At 38.4% G+C, this 13,638-nt stretch overlaps 1 protein-coding gene across 1 annotated transcript in view; it reads left to right on the top strand.

The window, feature by feature from the left end:
* Positions 1-11,091, top strand: part of LOC121917391 (2-oxoisovalerate dehydrogenase subunit beta, mitochondrial-like) — a 59,083-nt gene extending 47,992 nt beyond the window's left edge. The window contains exons 10-11 of the mRNA XM_042443332.1: positions 3,614-3,762; positions 10,773-11,091. Coding sequence (XP_042299266.1) covers positions 3,614-3,754 — 141 coding nt within the window. The 3' untranslated portion in view covers positions 3,755-3,762; positions 10,773-11,091. The remainder of the gene's footprint in view (positions 1-3,613; positions 3,763-10,772) is intronic.
* Positions 11,092-13,638: the final 2,547 nt, after the last annotated feature.

Below are 13,638 nucleotides of genomic sequence, written 5' to 3'. Positions count from 1 at the left end.
CAAGGTTTGTATTGTGGTAGGGTTTTTTTTATATAATATTTTCAAGTTGTGGTGGTTGACACTGTACAGAGGGATTCCAAGAGCCAACTGTACTCTAGAGTATTGTGGACCTGATTTTGGGCAACATTTTATTGGCGAGGTTCATCCTAACCTCAGTGTTTTTGTTCATGTTCCATAGTCTCTGAACACATATAGTATAAGAACAGTTGATATTGGTTAGATCCAGATTCAGTTACAGGAGGTGTTGTTAGTGGAAATGCTAGAGAAGGCAGTTTTAACTTCTCCCACTAGCAGTCATGCTTCCTGAAAAGCTAAGTGTTGGGGACTTACAGAACATGAAATAAAAGTTTCTGCCCTCCCTTTAGCTGGATTGGAATTCTGTCAGTGGAAGGAATCTTTCTGGATCTCGCATGGTGAGATGAGTGAGTTTTGACTATCATATCATTTCTAGCTAATGCAGTAGTAGGATATTTCTTCCATGTACCCTTGTTGCATTTGTGTGCTTTTAATGCTGATAATCAGGAGAGACAGGCACACATTTCTGCTAAAGCTAGAATAAGTGGGAATGTCTCTTTACAATTTTTATAGCTCTATCCCACTGAGCATTAAATCTGTTTCATCTGATTTGATCAACTGCTATTCTTTCTGAGAGTATTTTTTTTAGGAGGATAAGATGGAAGTCGTGTGGAGCAAAGGAACCATTTTTATAATCAATGTTAAAAACAAATTCACATCTTGCACAAATGTACAAAAACATAGTATAGTACATTACTGAAAGACATAAACTAGACATTGCAGCATTTCTAAGAAATATTGAGGAGAAAAAAGTAAAGTGTTCTGGGATGTAATCTAAAGGAGGGAAGGGCAATGATGTTGCATTTAACTCATTTAATTTTCATTATATCATTTAAAATTGCTTTTTTTAAAGAAAAGTTTTATTAGTTAAAATCACCTGTTACAAATCATACCAATCATACAAATCAAGCAAGTCAGATAATCTAAATAAGGATTCAAGAAGCGTACATTATAAATTGTACACATATCTTCTTCTATAAATCTTATCCTCCCCCTTCTTATAAAATTCCAAGTAGCAGCTTTCTTTGTAATTTTATCTTACTTTGTCAGCTGAGTTTCAGACTGATACTCTGTTTAAAAGAAAATAAAAATTTAAGCAGACGAATAACATCTTACTGAATAGATTTATTAATTGCGAAGAGAGTAATTGAAGGAAAATCTGGAACCAATGCATAATATTAGAAGTTGCTTTTGTCTGTTTGAAAGGGAAAGTGTTGGTAAAAATAACTTGTAAAAGTATAATCTTAACTTAATCTGTATTTAAAGCATTGGATTCATGCTAAACATAAGAACATTTTTAAAACTCAGAAAGGCATTATCTTAGGCTGAAATTGTTTGCATGCATGGCACCATGAGGTAATTGCCAAAGGTCCACCGCTTTGGCAGAGCTGACTAATACTGATGTATTATTTAGGTATCCTTTGTCCCTGTGGCACAGCTGTGAGGCACCGTTTTAAATTTCTCACTGTGTGTTCCAACACAGTGTTAAAAACTTCCCAGCTGGCCACTGTTTCCTCCAGATAGACCTATTCTCAGCAGTAAGAAGGCAATTATTGAAGCAAGTTTTAAATAATTTAATTAAATAATTTAAAACATATACCTAAAGGGGATAAATTGTAGTTAAATATACAGTTAAAGACCTATTGAGTGAAAAGAGCTTCTAAAGTCCTCTCTTCAAAAAGCTTAAGTCCTAAAAGCCTGTCATTTTTTAATGGCCTTTGCTTGCTGACAGAAAGACTACATTAGGGGGAGGCACTCTGACCTCCCTGGGAATGGAGTTGCAGAGCATTAGGACAGTCACCAAGAAGGCATTGACATGCATCCCCATCATTTCTGTGAAGGTGGCAGGGCTAAGAGAAGGCTCTGTCCTGAGGATCTCATGGCACGTACAGGCTTATGGCCTGATCTAGACGGGCCTAAAGTGCACCCTTGTCACATGCTAGGGGTTGGCCGAGGGCGCACCGCCCATACGTGCCTCACCCCTAGCACGTGACGAGGGTGTCAAAATGGTGGCACCCTGTACACGGGCACTGCCAATTTTATGTGACGGACGCATAGCGTCCACACGACCCGGCGTCATTGGCTTTTTGCAGGTTCTTTTTGCTGCGTGAGGGAGCCGTGCGGTTTGTCTTCTATGGCTTCTTCATGCAGCAAAACAAGGCGCGGATAGACCGCCCTTTTTGGGTGGTCTGTATCCCGCGATGGTCTGTCAGATAATTTGGGCCTAAGCCATATAGGACTATAGGTCATCTACAACACTTTGACTTTTTCCCCCAGAAACAGACTGGCATCCAGTGGAGCTTTTGTAACAGGGGAATTGCATAGTTCCTGTGTCCTGTCCCATTTAACAGTCTGGATTCAGCTCTTTGTAGCAGCTGAAGTTTTCAAACCCTCTTCAGACCCAGGTAGAGCATTTTACAATAATCCAGACAGGTTGTAACTAATTCATGTACCACTGTAGCCAGATCATGAGCCAACAAGAACAGGACAATTGGCCAACAAGCTTTAAGTGTGCAAAAGCACTCCTGGCCTTGTTGCCAAAAAATGGGATGCTGGACACTGGCTGACAATTATCCATATACGAGTAGATGGATTAATGGATCTTTTCTTTGTTTCAATTGAGGTTTTACAGATATCTCCTTTAGACAAGCTGGCATTCTGCCTTTGTGTGAGGCAGCCTTGACTAGCCTCTTCACCCAATCACCCAGTCTTCCTCTGGCCTGTTTAATGAGCTATGAAGGGCAAGAGTCCAGCACACATGTGGTAGCTCTTCCTTCTCCACATCTTCAGGCTGTACAAATGAAAAAGAATCCATTGTTAATGGACATGAAAGGGCCAAATTGCATCCATTGGGATTGTTGTGAACAAACATCCTGGGCAGTGATGGTGAACCTTTTAGAGGCCGAGTGCCCAAATTGCAACCCCAAACCCACTTATTTATTGCAAAGTGCCATGTCCCTCTGGCTTTCCAGTAACAAACTCTGGCAAACGCTGTGCTGGGGTGACGGTACATGTGTCCACAGAGAGGGCTCTGAGTGCCACCTCTGGCACGTGTGCCATAGGTTCGCCATCACTGATCCTGGGGATATTTAGCCTGGAGAAGAAAAGGTTAAGAGGTGATGTGATAGCCCTGTTTAAATATTTGAAGGGCTGTCATATTGAGGAGGGAACAAGCTTATTTTTCTGCTGCTCCAGAGAAAAGGACCTGGAACAATGGATGCAAGCTACAGGAAAAGAGATTCCACCTCAACATTAGGAGGAACTTCCTGACAGTAAGGGCTGTTTGTTTAGCAGTACTAAGTGAAATCTGTTGGAAGAGAGGTTAGACATGATCTTTATCTGTTCCCACATCCTCTTTCCAAGAAAAATTATTCAAATGTACTCAAGAAGCTTACAGGTTGAGCAAGATAGCAACTGCCACCCTCCTCTTTTACTTAATAATCAGAAATACATTAAAGGATATTAACATATGAAGGTTGGCCTTTGAACCTATTGCTATTACTCACCTTCTCTCTGTTCTCTCTCTTTTAATTAACAGGAGGAATGTTTCTTGAATCTAGAGGCTCCTATTTCACGAGTGTGTGGTTACGACACTCCATTTCCTCACATTTTTGAGCCATTCTATATTCCAGACAAATGGAAATGTTATGATGCACTTCGGAAAATGATTAATTATTGATCATGCAGGTGAGGAAATGTGAAAGAGGAATTTTATAATTATTCAAATCTTCAGTAAGTGATTTGTTTAAATCTATTTAGAATGGAAAATAAATTGACCTGAAGATGGCATGCATATATTTCATGCCCATGTATTGAATTAGTGAACTTGTCAGTTTCTTACTTTTCTGCTGTGAGATGGGACACCTTCATTAGCTGTATTTAACACTAATGCTCATGCAGTTACCTTTGTGATTGGCACCCTGCATTATCACACCCACCTACCTTTTCCAGACTGCTTACATGGGGCTATCCTCTTCTAATCTTAACACAAATCTAGAAGGTAAGATTAGCCAGTGCTTCTCAATTTATAATTTCTTATGTCCTGCCATTCATTCTTTAAGCCTGGGTAGAAGCAAAACCCCACTTTTTTCAAGAATGCCATTCATATATTTAAACAGACATATTTTATTTATCATTAATGGCCAGTCCTAAGGACATAAATACAAAAATAGTAATTTCATTAGTACAATGGACCCTTGTTATATGCTGGGGTTTGGTTCCAAGATCCCCTGTGTATAACAAAATCCATGTATGCTCAAGTCTCATTAAATATAATGATATAGCAAAATGGTGTCCCTTATAAAAAATGGAAAATCAACATTTGATATTTGATATTTACACTTTTTTTCAACATTTTCAAACCGTGTATGCTTGAATCCGTGTATAAAAAATCCATGTATAAGAATGGACTGTAATTGAAATCTATAATAATGCAGTTGCAATAAATGTAAAAGCTCTAATCGTCTTTGTGGCTGAAGAGTATAAATGTAGTATACCCTCCGTATCCACAGATTCCTTATCCATGGATTCAACGATCCACGGTTTCAGAATACTTAAAAATATATATAAATTCCAAAAAACAAACCTTGATTTTGTCATTTTATATAAAGGACACCATTTTACAATGCCATTGTATTTAATGGGACTTGAGCATCCATGGATTTTGGTATCTAGAAGGGATCCTGAAGCCAAACTTCAGTGAATAACAAGGGCCCATTGTATTCTAAATAAATAAATTAATTAATAAAACACAAGGGTAGCAGAATCTTAGTAATTATTGTGAAAACCATGTGTCCCATCTAGAGAACTTCATCCCACCAGTGTATATGTAGTACAATTTAAGTGTGATAGGATATATATAGGATGTAAGACCACCCATCAGGCTTCATTCTGAACAGTGGTTTGAGTCAAGCTGCTATTTCCCATTGACTTTCCATATGAGATTTCAGCAGCCACAAATCCAGTGCAGCTGGATTCCTGAGAAATACTTTCTCCCTATTTTTTTATAGCTGTGCTTTCTAAAATGCAGTATACCATAATTCAAAGGGAAGCTTTGGACACATCCTCCTCATATTTTCAGAGCAGTGGGATTAAAAAGTTGAAAGCCTATCTGTTATGTTTGAAAGACATGATTCTCACGTGAAGAGCTTTTGAACCAGTTTCTTTAAGAGTCTATAAGGTTCTGCTGGGTTCACATATGACAGAAGTATTTGATCAATCTTCTATGTTTGCTTTTTTGCATGCTTAAAAATAGCCTTCTCAAATGTGTACACAGAAGTAGTTTGTTTCCAAAAGTGACTTTTTGAAAGCATAAAAATCTCTCAGCCAGCTTATTGTTTCTTATAATTTTCATGATATATGTGGCTGTTTGTCTAGAATTCATACTTAAAACTAGCCTTTTGAGTTGTTTTCATAGTCTGAGAAGCTCACATTAGAGCTGTATATAAAGATATACTACTTTAAATAATATTAAAGTAGCTGCTGTATTTCTTTAAACCAAAATAGATTATAATAAGAAAGCAGTTATTGCTGAAAAGGGCTCACAGATATATAAACATTCCACCTAGTATGTAATAAATGTCTACAGCTCTGAAACAAAAATGGTATGACGGTGCTGGGTGTTGTGAACAGAGATAGGAGTAAGAAAATCCAGACATTATTTTCCCACTTGCAGAAATGCTTTGTATAGTTTGTGCAGGTCTTTGTTCCTGTTTTTTTTAATAAAAGTACCATCTATGTAATTAACAAAACGAGGCCCACACTATCCCAAAATTAAATGTACCAACCGAACTACTGTAGTCATATGTGATAGAATGAAGTTTTATAGATTCAGTTATAATTTATGTCTTTTAAGTATTTATTTAGCTGTTAACCCCCATGTCTACAGGACTTGGGAGACAGTTTAAAAATACACAGAAAACCCCCTGTAAAATCAGACCAAGCAAAATAAGCAACCCTCCCCCTTATATTAAAAGCTTATTCTTGGCTTCTGAAAAGCACTGCAAATAAAAAAGTTTTATAATGTTTCCAAAATATGCTAAAGCTGCTGTTAGAATCCATTCAATACTTGTGGAAGGCTGCTAGGAACGGCTGATTGTTTGACTTTGCTGTTCACACTTAGCACATGGATAGAATGATCAAATTCTTTCTAGATAGATCAGAGACATCAGGACTTCTTTGAATGTGAGACTTCCTACATGATACATAACTGTACAAAAATAGGGGCAAATTGTGCTCTCTCCTCATTATTTTACTGTGTTGTCTTGACCAGATAATAGGTTGGTTTTATGACTTAATGGAAAAAAGTCATTAGTATTTTAGAATAATGGTGAGAAATTGTATGAGGACATGATACAGCCCTGTGAATATAAGATGATAATTGGACTGAAGGCCCATCCAGATGACATCCCGTTCATACAGTGGCTAACCAGTAACATATGGGAAGCATATAAGCAAAGCACAAATGCAGCAGCTCTTGTTTGCCAGAAACCAGTTGACAGAGGCATACAGGGAGAATCCAAACAAAAGAATGGTGATGTTTCAAAAGGCAGTACTATTTTCATTTAAACTATCATGTGTTTTATTAAATTTAAACTACCTTCTGTTGCTGCAAGTTTTCAAATCCTGCATTAATTCGCTTCCATTCTGGGCATGTTTTTTTGCTGATGACAAAAGCAAGGTTACGTCCAGCTTTCCCAGCTACAGTGGTGCCTCGGGTTACGAAATTAATTCGTAACGCGGCCGCTTTCGTAACCCGAAAAGCCTTCGTAAGCCGAATTGCCATAGGCGCTAATGGGGAAAAGCCGCGATTCCGTGCGAAAAAGCCGAAAAAAGCACCAAAAGTTTTTTCGTAACCCGAAAAAACATTCGTAACCCGAAACAATAATTCCCTATGGAATTTTTTCGTATCCCGAAAATTTCGTAACCTGGGTATTTCGTATCCCGAGGTACCACTGTACTCTCCAACTCTTCCCTCTGTATTTTTTGTGGATTTTTCGGGCTATGTGGCCATGTTCTAAAAGAGTTTATTCCTGACATTTCGCCAGTGTCTCTGGCTGGCATTTTCCCTTTATGTAGAACAGTATATGGCGTGTTGGTGTCCAGTTTAAGATCACAACAATTAATGGAAAGCAGCTGTTCATCCTAGATGTGTGGAAAGGGGAGGGTGGCAAAAGTGTAGATTTGTGACTCACAGCAAAGAGTTAGGAAATTGAAAAGGAGGTAGGGCTATTGGAGCCCACAAAGCATCTGGATGCAACCACTTCAAAATTAAAAGCAAGTGATTGGTGAAGGGTGTGAATCGTTGATAGAAGCACATTGTGAAAGCTAGTGGAGCATTCAGAGAAGGTAGTCTCTGGGAGGTGAAAGGCAGTTTGAAATACAATAAAGTAGTAGAAATATAAAATGTACATTTGAACATAGTGGAAGCTGATGTTTTAAATTCACCCTTCTGGATTCTACCACTGGTTCTGATACTGAAGGTAATATGTAAGAACACTGATTGATAGCCTTATCCTTTATGAATTTACCTCTTTAAAAAGCCATACAAATGAATGATTATCACTATATTTTGTGGTAGCAAAGTTCAGTACTTAATTATATCTTTTATGAAGATCTGGCTTCTTTTATCTATCTACAGTCACACTTAGTTTTGGTGGACAAAACTGGCTTATAGTATTATATAAGAGAGATAGAAGAAATTTTCTCTGTCTGCTCTCTCTACACCATGCATATCTATATACCTTTAATCATGTTTCATCATTTTTAATATGTTAAAGAGAAACAAACATTTTAACCTTAATCTTTCTATTTTAACTGTAAAGCTCATAGCATTTCTTCAAACCTCTGTGGGCCCGCTTTGAGGACATCAAGGCCCCATAGGGTCCATGGATTACATCTTAAGAACTGCTGCCCTAGAAGGTTAGGATAGTTTACTTGACACTGCTTGTTAACATTAAATCTAACCTTGAGCATTCTGAAGAAATTCAACCCTTTTGACCTTTTTTCCCAACTTCCCTTTAATAATAATAATAATAATAATAATAATAATAGGATTTATTTATATACCGCCCAATCACTGGGAATCTGAGCAGTTTACAACAGAGGGGATAATAGATGGTTCCCTGCCCTCAGGCTTACAATCTAAAAGACACGGAACAAAAAGGAGAAGGGAATGGTAAGGGGGGGATCAGGTCCAGCATTCCTCTCTCCCTCTGAGGCCTGGACCAAGGCAGATGGACTGGAGGGAGGGCTCTTCTTCTTCAGGCTAGCCTTTATGGAGCTGGGCCAGCCTATTCTCTCCCTCACAGGCCAAAAGACGAAAGTTAAGGAGGGAGGAGCCTCTTTCTTCAGGCTAGCCCTGATGGAGCTGGTCCAGCCTATTCTCTCCCTCACAGGCCGAAAGATGACAGTTAAGGAGGGAGGAGCCTCTTTTTTCAGGCAAGCCCTGTTGGAGCTGAGCCAGCCTATTCACTCCCTCACAGGCCGAAGGATGACAGTTAAGGAGGGAGGAGCCTCTTTCTCCAGGCTAGCCCTGTTGGAGCTGGGCCAGCCTATTCTCTCCCTCACAGGCCGAAAGATGGCAGTTAAGGAGGGAGGAGCCTCTTTCTCCAGGGTAGCCCTGGTGGAGCTGGGCCAGCCTATTCTCTCCCTCATAGGCTGAAGGATGACAGTTAAGGAGGGAGGAGCCTCGTTCTTCAGGCTAGCCCTGGTGGAGCTGGGCCAGCCTATTATCTCCCTTATAAGCCGAAAGACGAAAGTTAAGGAGGGAGGCGCCTCTTTCTTCAGGCTAGCCCTGGTGGAGCTGGGCCAGCCTATTCTCTCCGTCATAGGCCGAAGGATGACAGTTATGGAGGGAGGAGACTCGTTCTTCAGGCTAGCCCTGGTGGAGCTGGGCCAGCCTACTCTCTCCCTCAGACCGAAGGATGACAGTTAAGGAGGGTGGAGCCTCGTTCCTCAGGCTAGCCCTGGTGGAGCTGGTCCAGCCTATTCTGTCTGTCATAGGCCGAAGGATGACAGTTAAGGAGGGTGGAGCCTCTTTCTTCAGGCTAGCGCTGATGGAGCTGGGCCAACCTATTCTCTCCCTCACATCTCCTCAGTTTAGAAATATTTTCTGTTTTGAAGTCATATGTAACTACAGTGGGCCCTTGGTAACCCTGGGGTATGGCTCCAGGACCCCCCCCCCCATAGATACCAAAATCCGTCCCATTAAATACAATAGCCTAGTAAAATAATGACCCTTATATAAAAAGTCAAAAGCAAGGGCTTTTTTGGGAGGGGGGCATAGAATTTATATACAGTGTGCCCATATTATACGCAGCATCTGCCACGTCTGTCCCTGCACTGGAACATGCTTTGGCACGCTAGGAAGAAGTAATGGGGGGTGCGACCGCAGCGGGGGCCCCACAGAGTGCCACATGCACTAGTCCCATTACTTCTAATGGGGCTTGAGCATATGTGTTTTTTTTTTCTTACACTGGGGGAGAGTAGTTATTGGCATGGTCCAGAATTTCAGTGTTATCAAACAATATCTTCTGCCCAGGATGGTTTATAACATGTTCTGCTACTGCTGCTCAGTTTGCAGTGTCAGCCGGAAAAATCAGCAGTAGCAGAACATGTTATAAACCATCCTGGGCATGAAATACTGTTTGATAAAACTGAAATTCTGGACCATGCCAACAACTTAGGGTCAGAATGCACAGGGAAGCCATTGAAATCCATAAACATCTGGATAATTTCAACCGGAAAGAAGAAACCCTTAAAGTGAATAAAGTTTGACTACTAGTCCTGAAGGATAGCAAAATGAGGACTCAGCAAATGCAAATGAGAAACCACCCAAGATCAGGGTCTTTCCAGCAGATAATCATCACCAATTAGCAGACACTAATCCTCTTTGCATATCCTCCCACCATGAGGCCCTGCCATCAACAACAGAACAATGCACAGATTAACATGGAATTCCTCCAGACCAGGGTCACACACAGTGTGTCTGTGTGTATATATCCAGCTCTCTTCTAGGCCTGCATTCTCTGAAGATACCAGCCACAGATCCTGGTGAAACGTCAGGAATAAACTCTTCTTGAACATGGCCATATAGCCCGAAAAACCCACAAAAAATTATGAACTGTTTTTCTTTGTTTTAACATAATTGTTTTAACACTTTTAAATCTTGTTTTGCTCTGAGAAGGAGGTGATTTATAGACCAGCAGGACCCAGGTTATTTTGGGGACCATCTTCCTGGGTTAAAGATGCTGCTGTTAAATTCCATGAAAATAGCAACCATCCAGGTTTGGATCTTGGATAAGAATGATGACCAGGCTTGTATAATGGTGACATCACTGGGTAAAGCTGGTTTGTATTTTTCAGCTTTGACCTGTATGTGGAGAGCTGCAGGAAGAACAGGCAGCTTTGCAGAAGTCTGATCGTGATTAATTCAAAACTGCCCTCTTAAGCAGTCTTCCAGTTCTGAGTGTGTATTCCTGAAAAGAGATACTTGGTTCAGTGTATGGTGAGCTGATGGTCTGCCCTGCTATTGTGCTATATAAACTACCCACTCTAAAATAGACAAGTCAATTCTGTATATTTGTAAATGAATCCAGCTATATTTCTCCTATTAAGTGTGCAAAATAATCAGAACTAAATGTTGAGAGATACATTTTGAAACTATAAAACATTGTAATGTTTTGTTTCTGTTCTAGGAAAAGGGAGAAAAACAGGAATAAACTGAAGTTCCGGTCTATCGTCATGCACATTCGATTAGGACATACTTTATTTTTTTAGAAAAAGCAAAGAACTACTTGAGATAATGTTATCAACAACATTATTTTTAACGCTCATCATGGCTGTTTGTCAAAGTTTCAAAATATTTGCCAGCTGTGGAATCAAGAATGGGGAAGTGATTGCTAGAAAAAGTTGGTTATTAACTTTCCCTTTTGTACATAAAAGAATTCTAAATATATTACCATATAAATTAAGTTTTGGGGCATACTTAATAAACTTACTGTTTGTTACAATAGACTTTTGGTTTGTGTTTTTTGCGTTTTGTGTTTAATTGATAAGTGTGTGTTTACAATTATTTCACAGTAGATCTTTTCTATTAACTCTCAGTGATTGTATCCTTTAAGACCCCTTTGCATAATTAGCAGCCATAAACAGTTACTGTAAAACAGAAAATCTTGTATTGTAAAATAAGTCATAAAGGAACCTGTCAACCCATTGGTATAATAAAATATTAAAAGAAACACGATTCCTGAACAGCTCTGCTGTCTCAAGTCTGATTCAGTTACGTGAGTAATGGTATGTTTAATGAGGATATTCATAAATTACAGACTTAATGAATATACTTTGAAATATTTGAAACAGTTACACAACCCCATCCCACCCTTGTTTTGCTATGTGGAAGCTGGTCCCTGTTATAGTTCTGCTGCATATAAACTGAGGTTGTACTGAGGGTGTAATTTTCAGCCTTGTTCTGGTGATTAGCCCCATTCAGTTTAGGAAGTAATTACCACTTGGGAGATAATTTGAACTGACCTGGGTACAGCTCAGAATATCACTTTAGGAAATTCAAAGCTTTGTGGTTACCCTTGAATATCAGTGGAAACATCAACAAAAGGTTGTTAGGATTTTCCTTGGTCTGGGCAAGTTGACTTAGGTTTTTTGGGTCAGTTTTTTAAGTAAAATTTCTAGACTTATACATTATATATAGTATACTAGGGAGATAATGATAAATGAGGTACAATTTGACACAATTTGTGTTTAATAGTTTTTGGGACCACCTTATATAGAACAGTGTGCATAACAGTGTCTCTTTTTTCATGTAATGGTAAATGCTACGATAGTCAAAGACTAGAAACGCTCATAGTCCCCAGTGTTAGTTGAATAATATTAAATCAAAATGAAACTGGGCCAAAACAGAGGATAGGAAATAATACTATCTGTACATTATCACTGTTAAAAAACCCCAGCTAACTCTTTAGTCAAACAGTATAAGGGATGGTTTTTAGAAAAGGAGAAGGTCTTAAGGAACCGGATGAATATTTAAGGTACTGGTTTGGAAAGGAAAAGTTTTTAGGAGAGAATTGTTTGGAATAAGAAAAGAAGATGAGTAGATGATATGAACTAGTAAGGAATATATGATGTAGACTCCACAAGTCTTTAAACTTCCATGTTGAGAGGTAACAAAGAATAGACTAGAAGAAACTTGATACATGAATTCTGCATCCTTATGCTTGGTACAGAGATGTGGGACACATCTTAATCTTGATTTGTTCTATTGGCTGCAAAAAGGAGGGGTAAAGTGGCAGGACAGAGTCTGTATGCAAATGCACACAAAATACTTGTTCATTAAGCCATTATTGTTGGCTTTATGTTCGATGTAGATGCATCCAGCAGATGTAAAAATCATGATGATATACTAGTAAGTTGAGGTGAACTATTTTGAACTAGAAGATGATATTAGCAGAATATGTAGGGTTCAAAATACTTAAAGGTTCCTTTCTAGAGGGAGTAAGTCTATTTCTTCCCATTATAAACAATTATCTGCCTTTATGTTGTAAAAAGTGTATTTATCAGCATATCTAATTAATATTCTATTTCTCTCTCTGCCCCCCCGCAGTGCAACAGATGAACAACCGTGGTTTTTCAGATATTGCTGGGCTGTAACTCCCATCAACACTAGCTAACACAGTCAGTGGATTAGCTATGTGGGAGTTACAGTCCAAGGCTTGAGTTGACTATCCCTGCTTTACAATGTTTGGAAGTGTAATAGAAGTCCTTCTTTGGATCTGATATCTAGTTAATTATTCATGTTCATAGAATCATAGAATTCATTATGACTTTGTTTGCATACAGAGCTTAAAAGGTACTTTGTACATTAATTACTCATTTTCCCCTCCTAAATGGCTTTATATTTGCACTCCAACACACTGTATTTTAGCTAATATATAAGATAACCTTCTCCATTTTAATGTATTCTAAAATAACAATTCATTGTAATGATAATTGTAATTTATTTTCAATTTAATTGCTGCTCTCAAAACCTTGTCTAGATGGCAGTGTACACCTATTCAACCTGCATTTCTGGATTGGTTTAAAAAAAAAGCCTTTGAAATCTATTTCTGAAAGAAAATGTGATACTTGTGGACATGTACATTTCACATGCTTTTAAAATACAGCACAGGACAATGAAATCTTTGGAAAGGAAGAACACTACAAGCAAAACATGCTTTCATTAATATTGCACACTAATGTCATGTCCTAAATATTTTGAAAAATGACATTTTTATGTAAATGGTTAAGTATTTTTTAACATTCACTTTCAAAATGAAATGTAATATGATAAACCATGCAGGTCTGTGTGTTTTCATTCTAAAAACCTATTAAAGGTCTTTTGGTTGGAAAATTTAAAACCACAGTTCAAAACAACAACCCTGATTCATGCAGTAGTATAGTATGGAACAATATCTATCTTTGGAGAGGCAGGAAAATAAATAAAAACATTATTATTATTATTATTATTATTATTATTATTATTATTATTATTATTATTATTATTATTATTAT

Source organism: Sceloporus undulatus, unplaced genomic scaffold (genome assembly GCF_019175285.1).
Source record: "Sceloporus undulatus isolate JIND9_A2432 ecotype Alabama unplaced genomic scaffold, SceUnd_v1.1 scaffold_16, whole genome shotgun sequence".
NCBI classification, from domain to species: domain Eukaryota; kingdom Metazoa; phylum Chordata; class Lepidosauria; order Squamata; family Phrynosomatidae; genus Sceloporus; species Sceloporus undulatus.
This window is presented reverse-complemented; position numbering and strand designations above follow the sequence as displayed.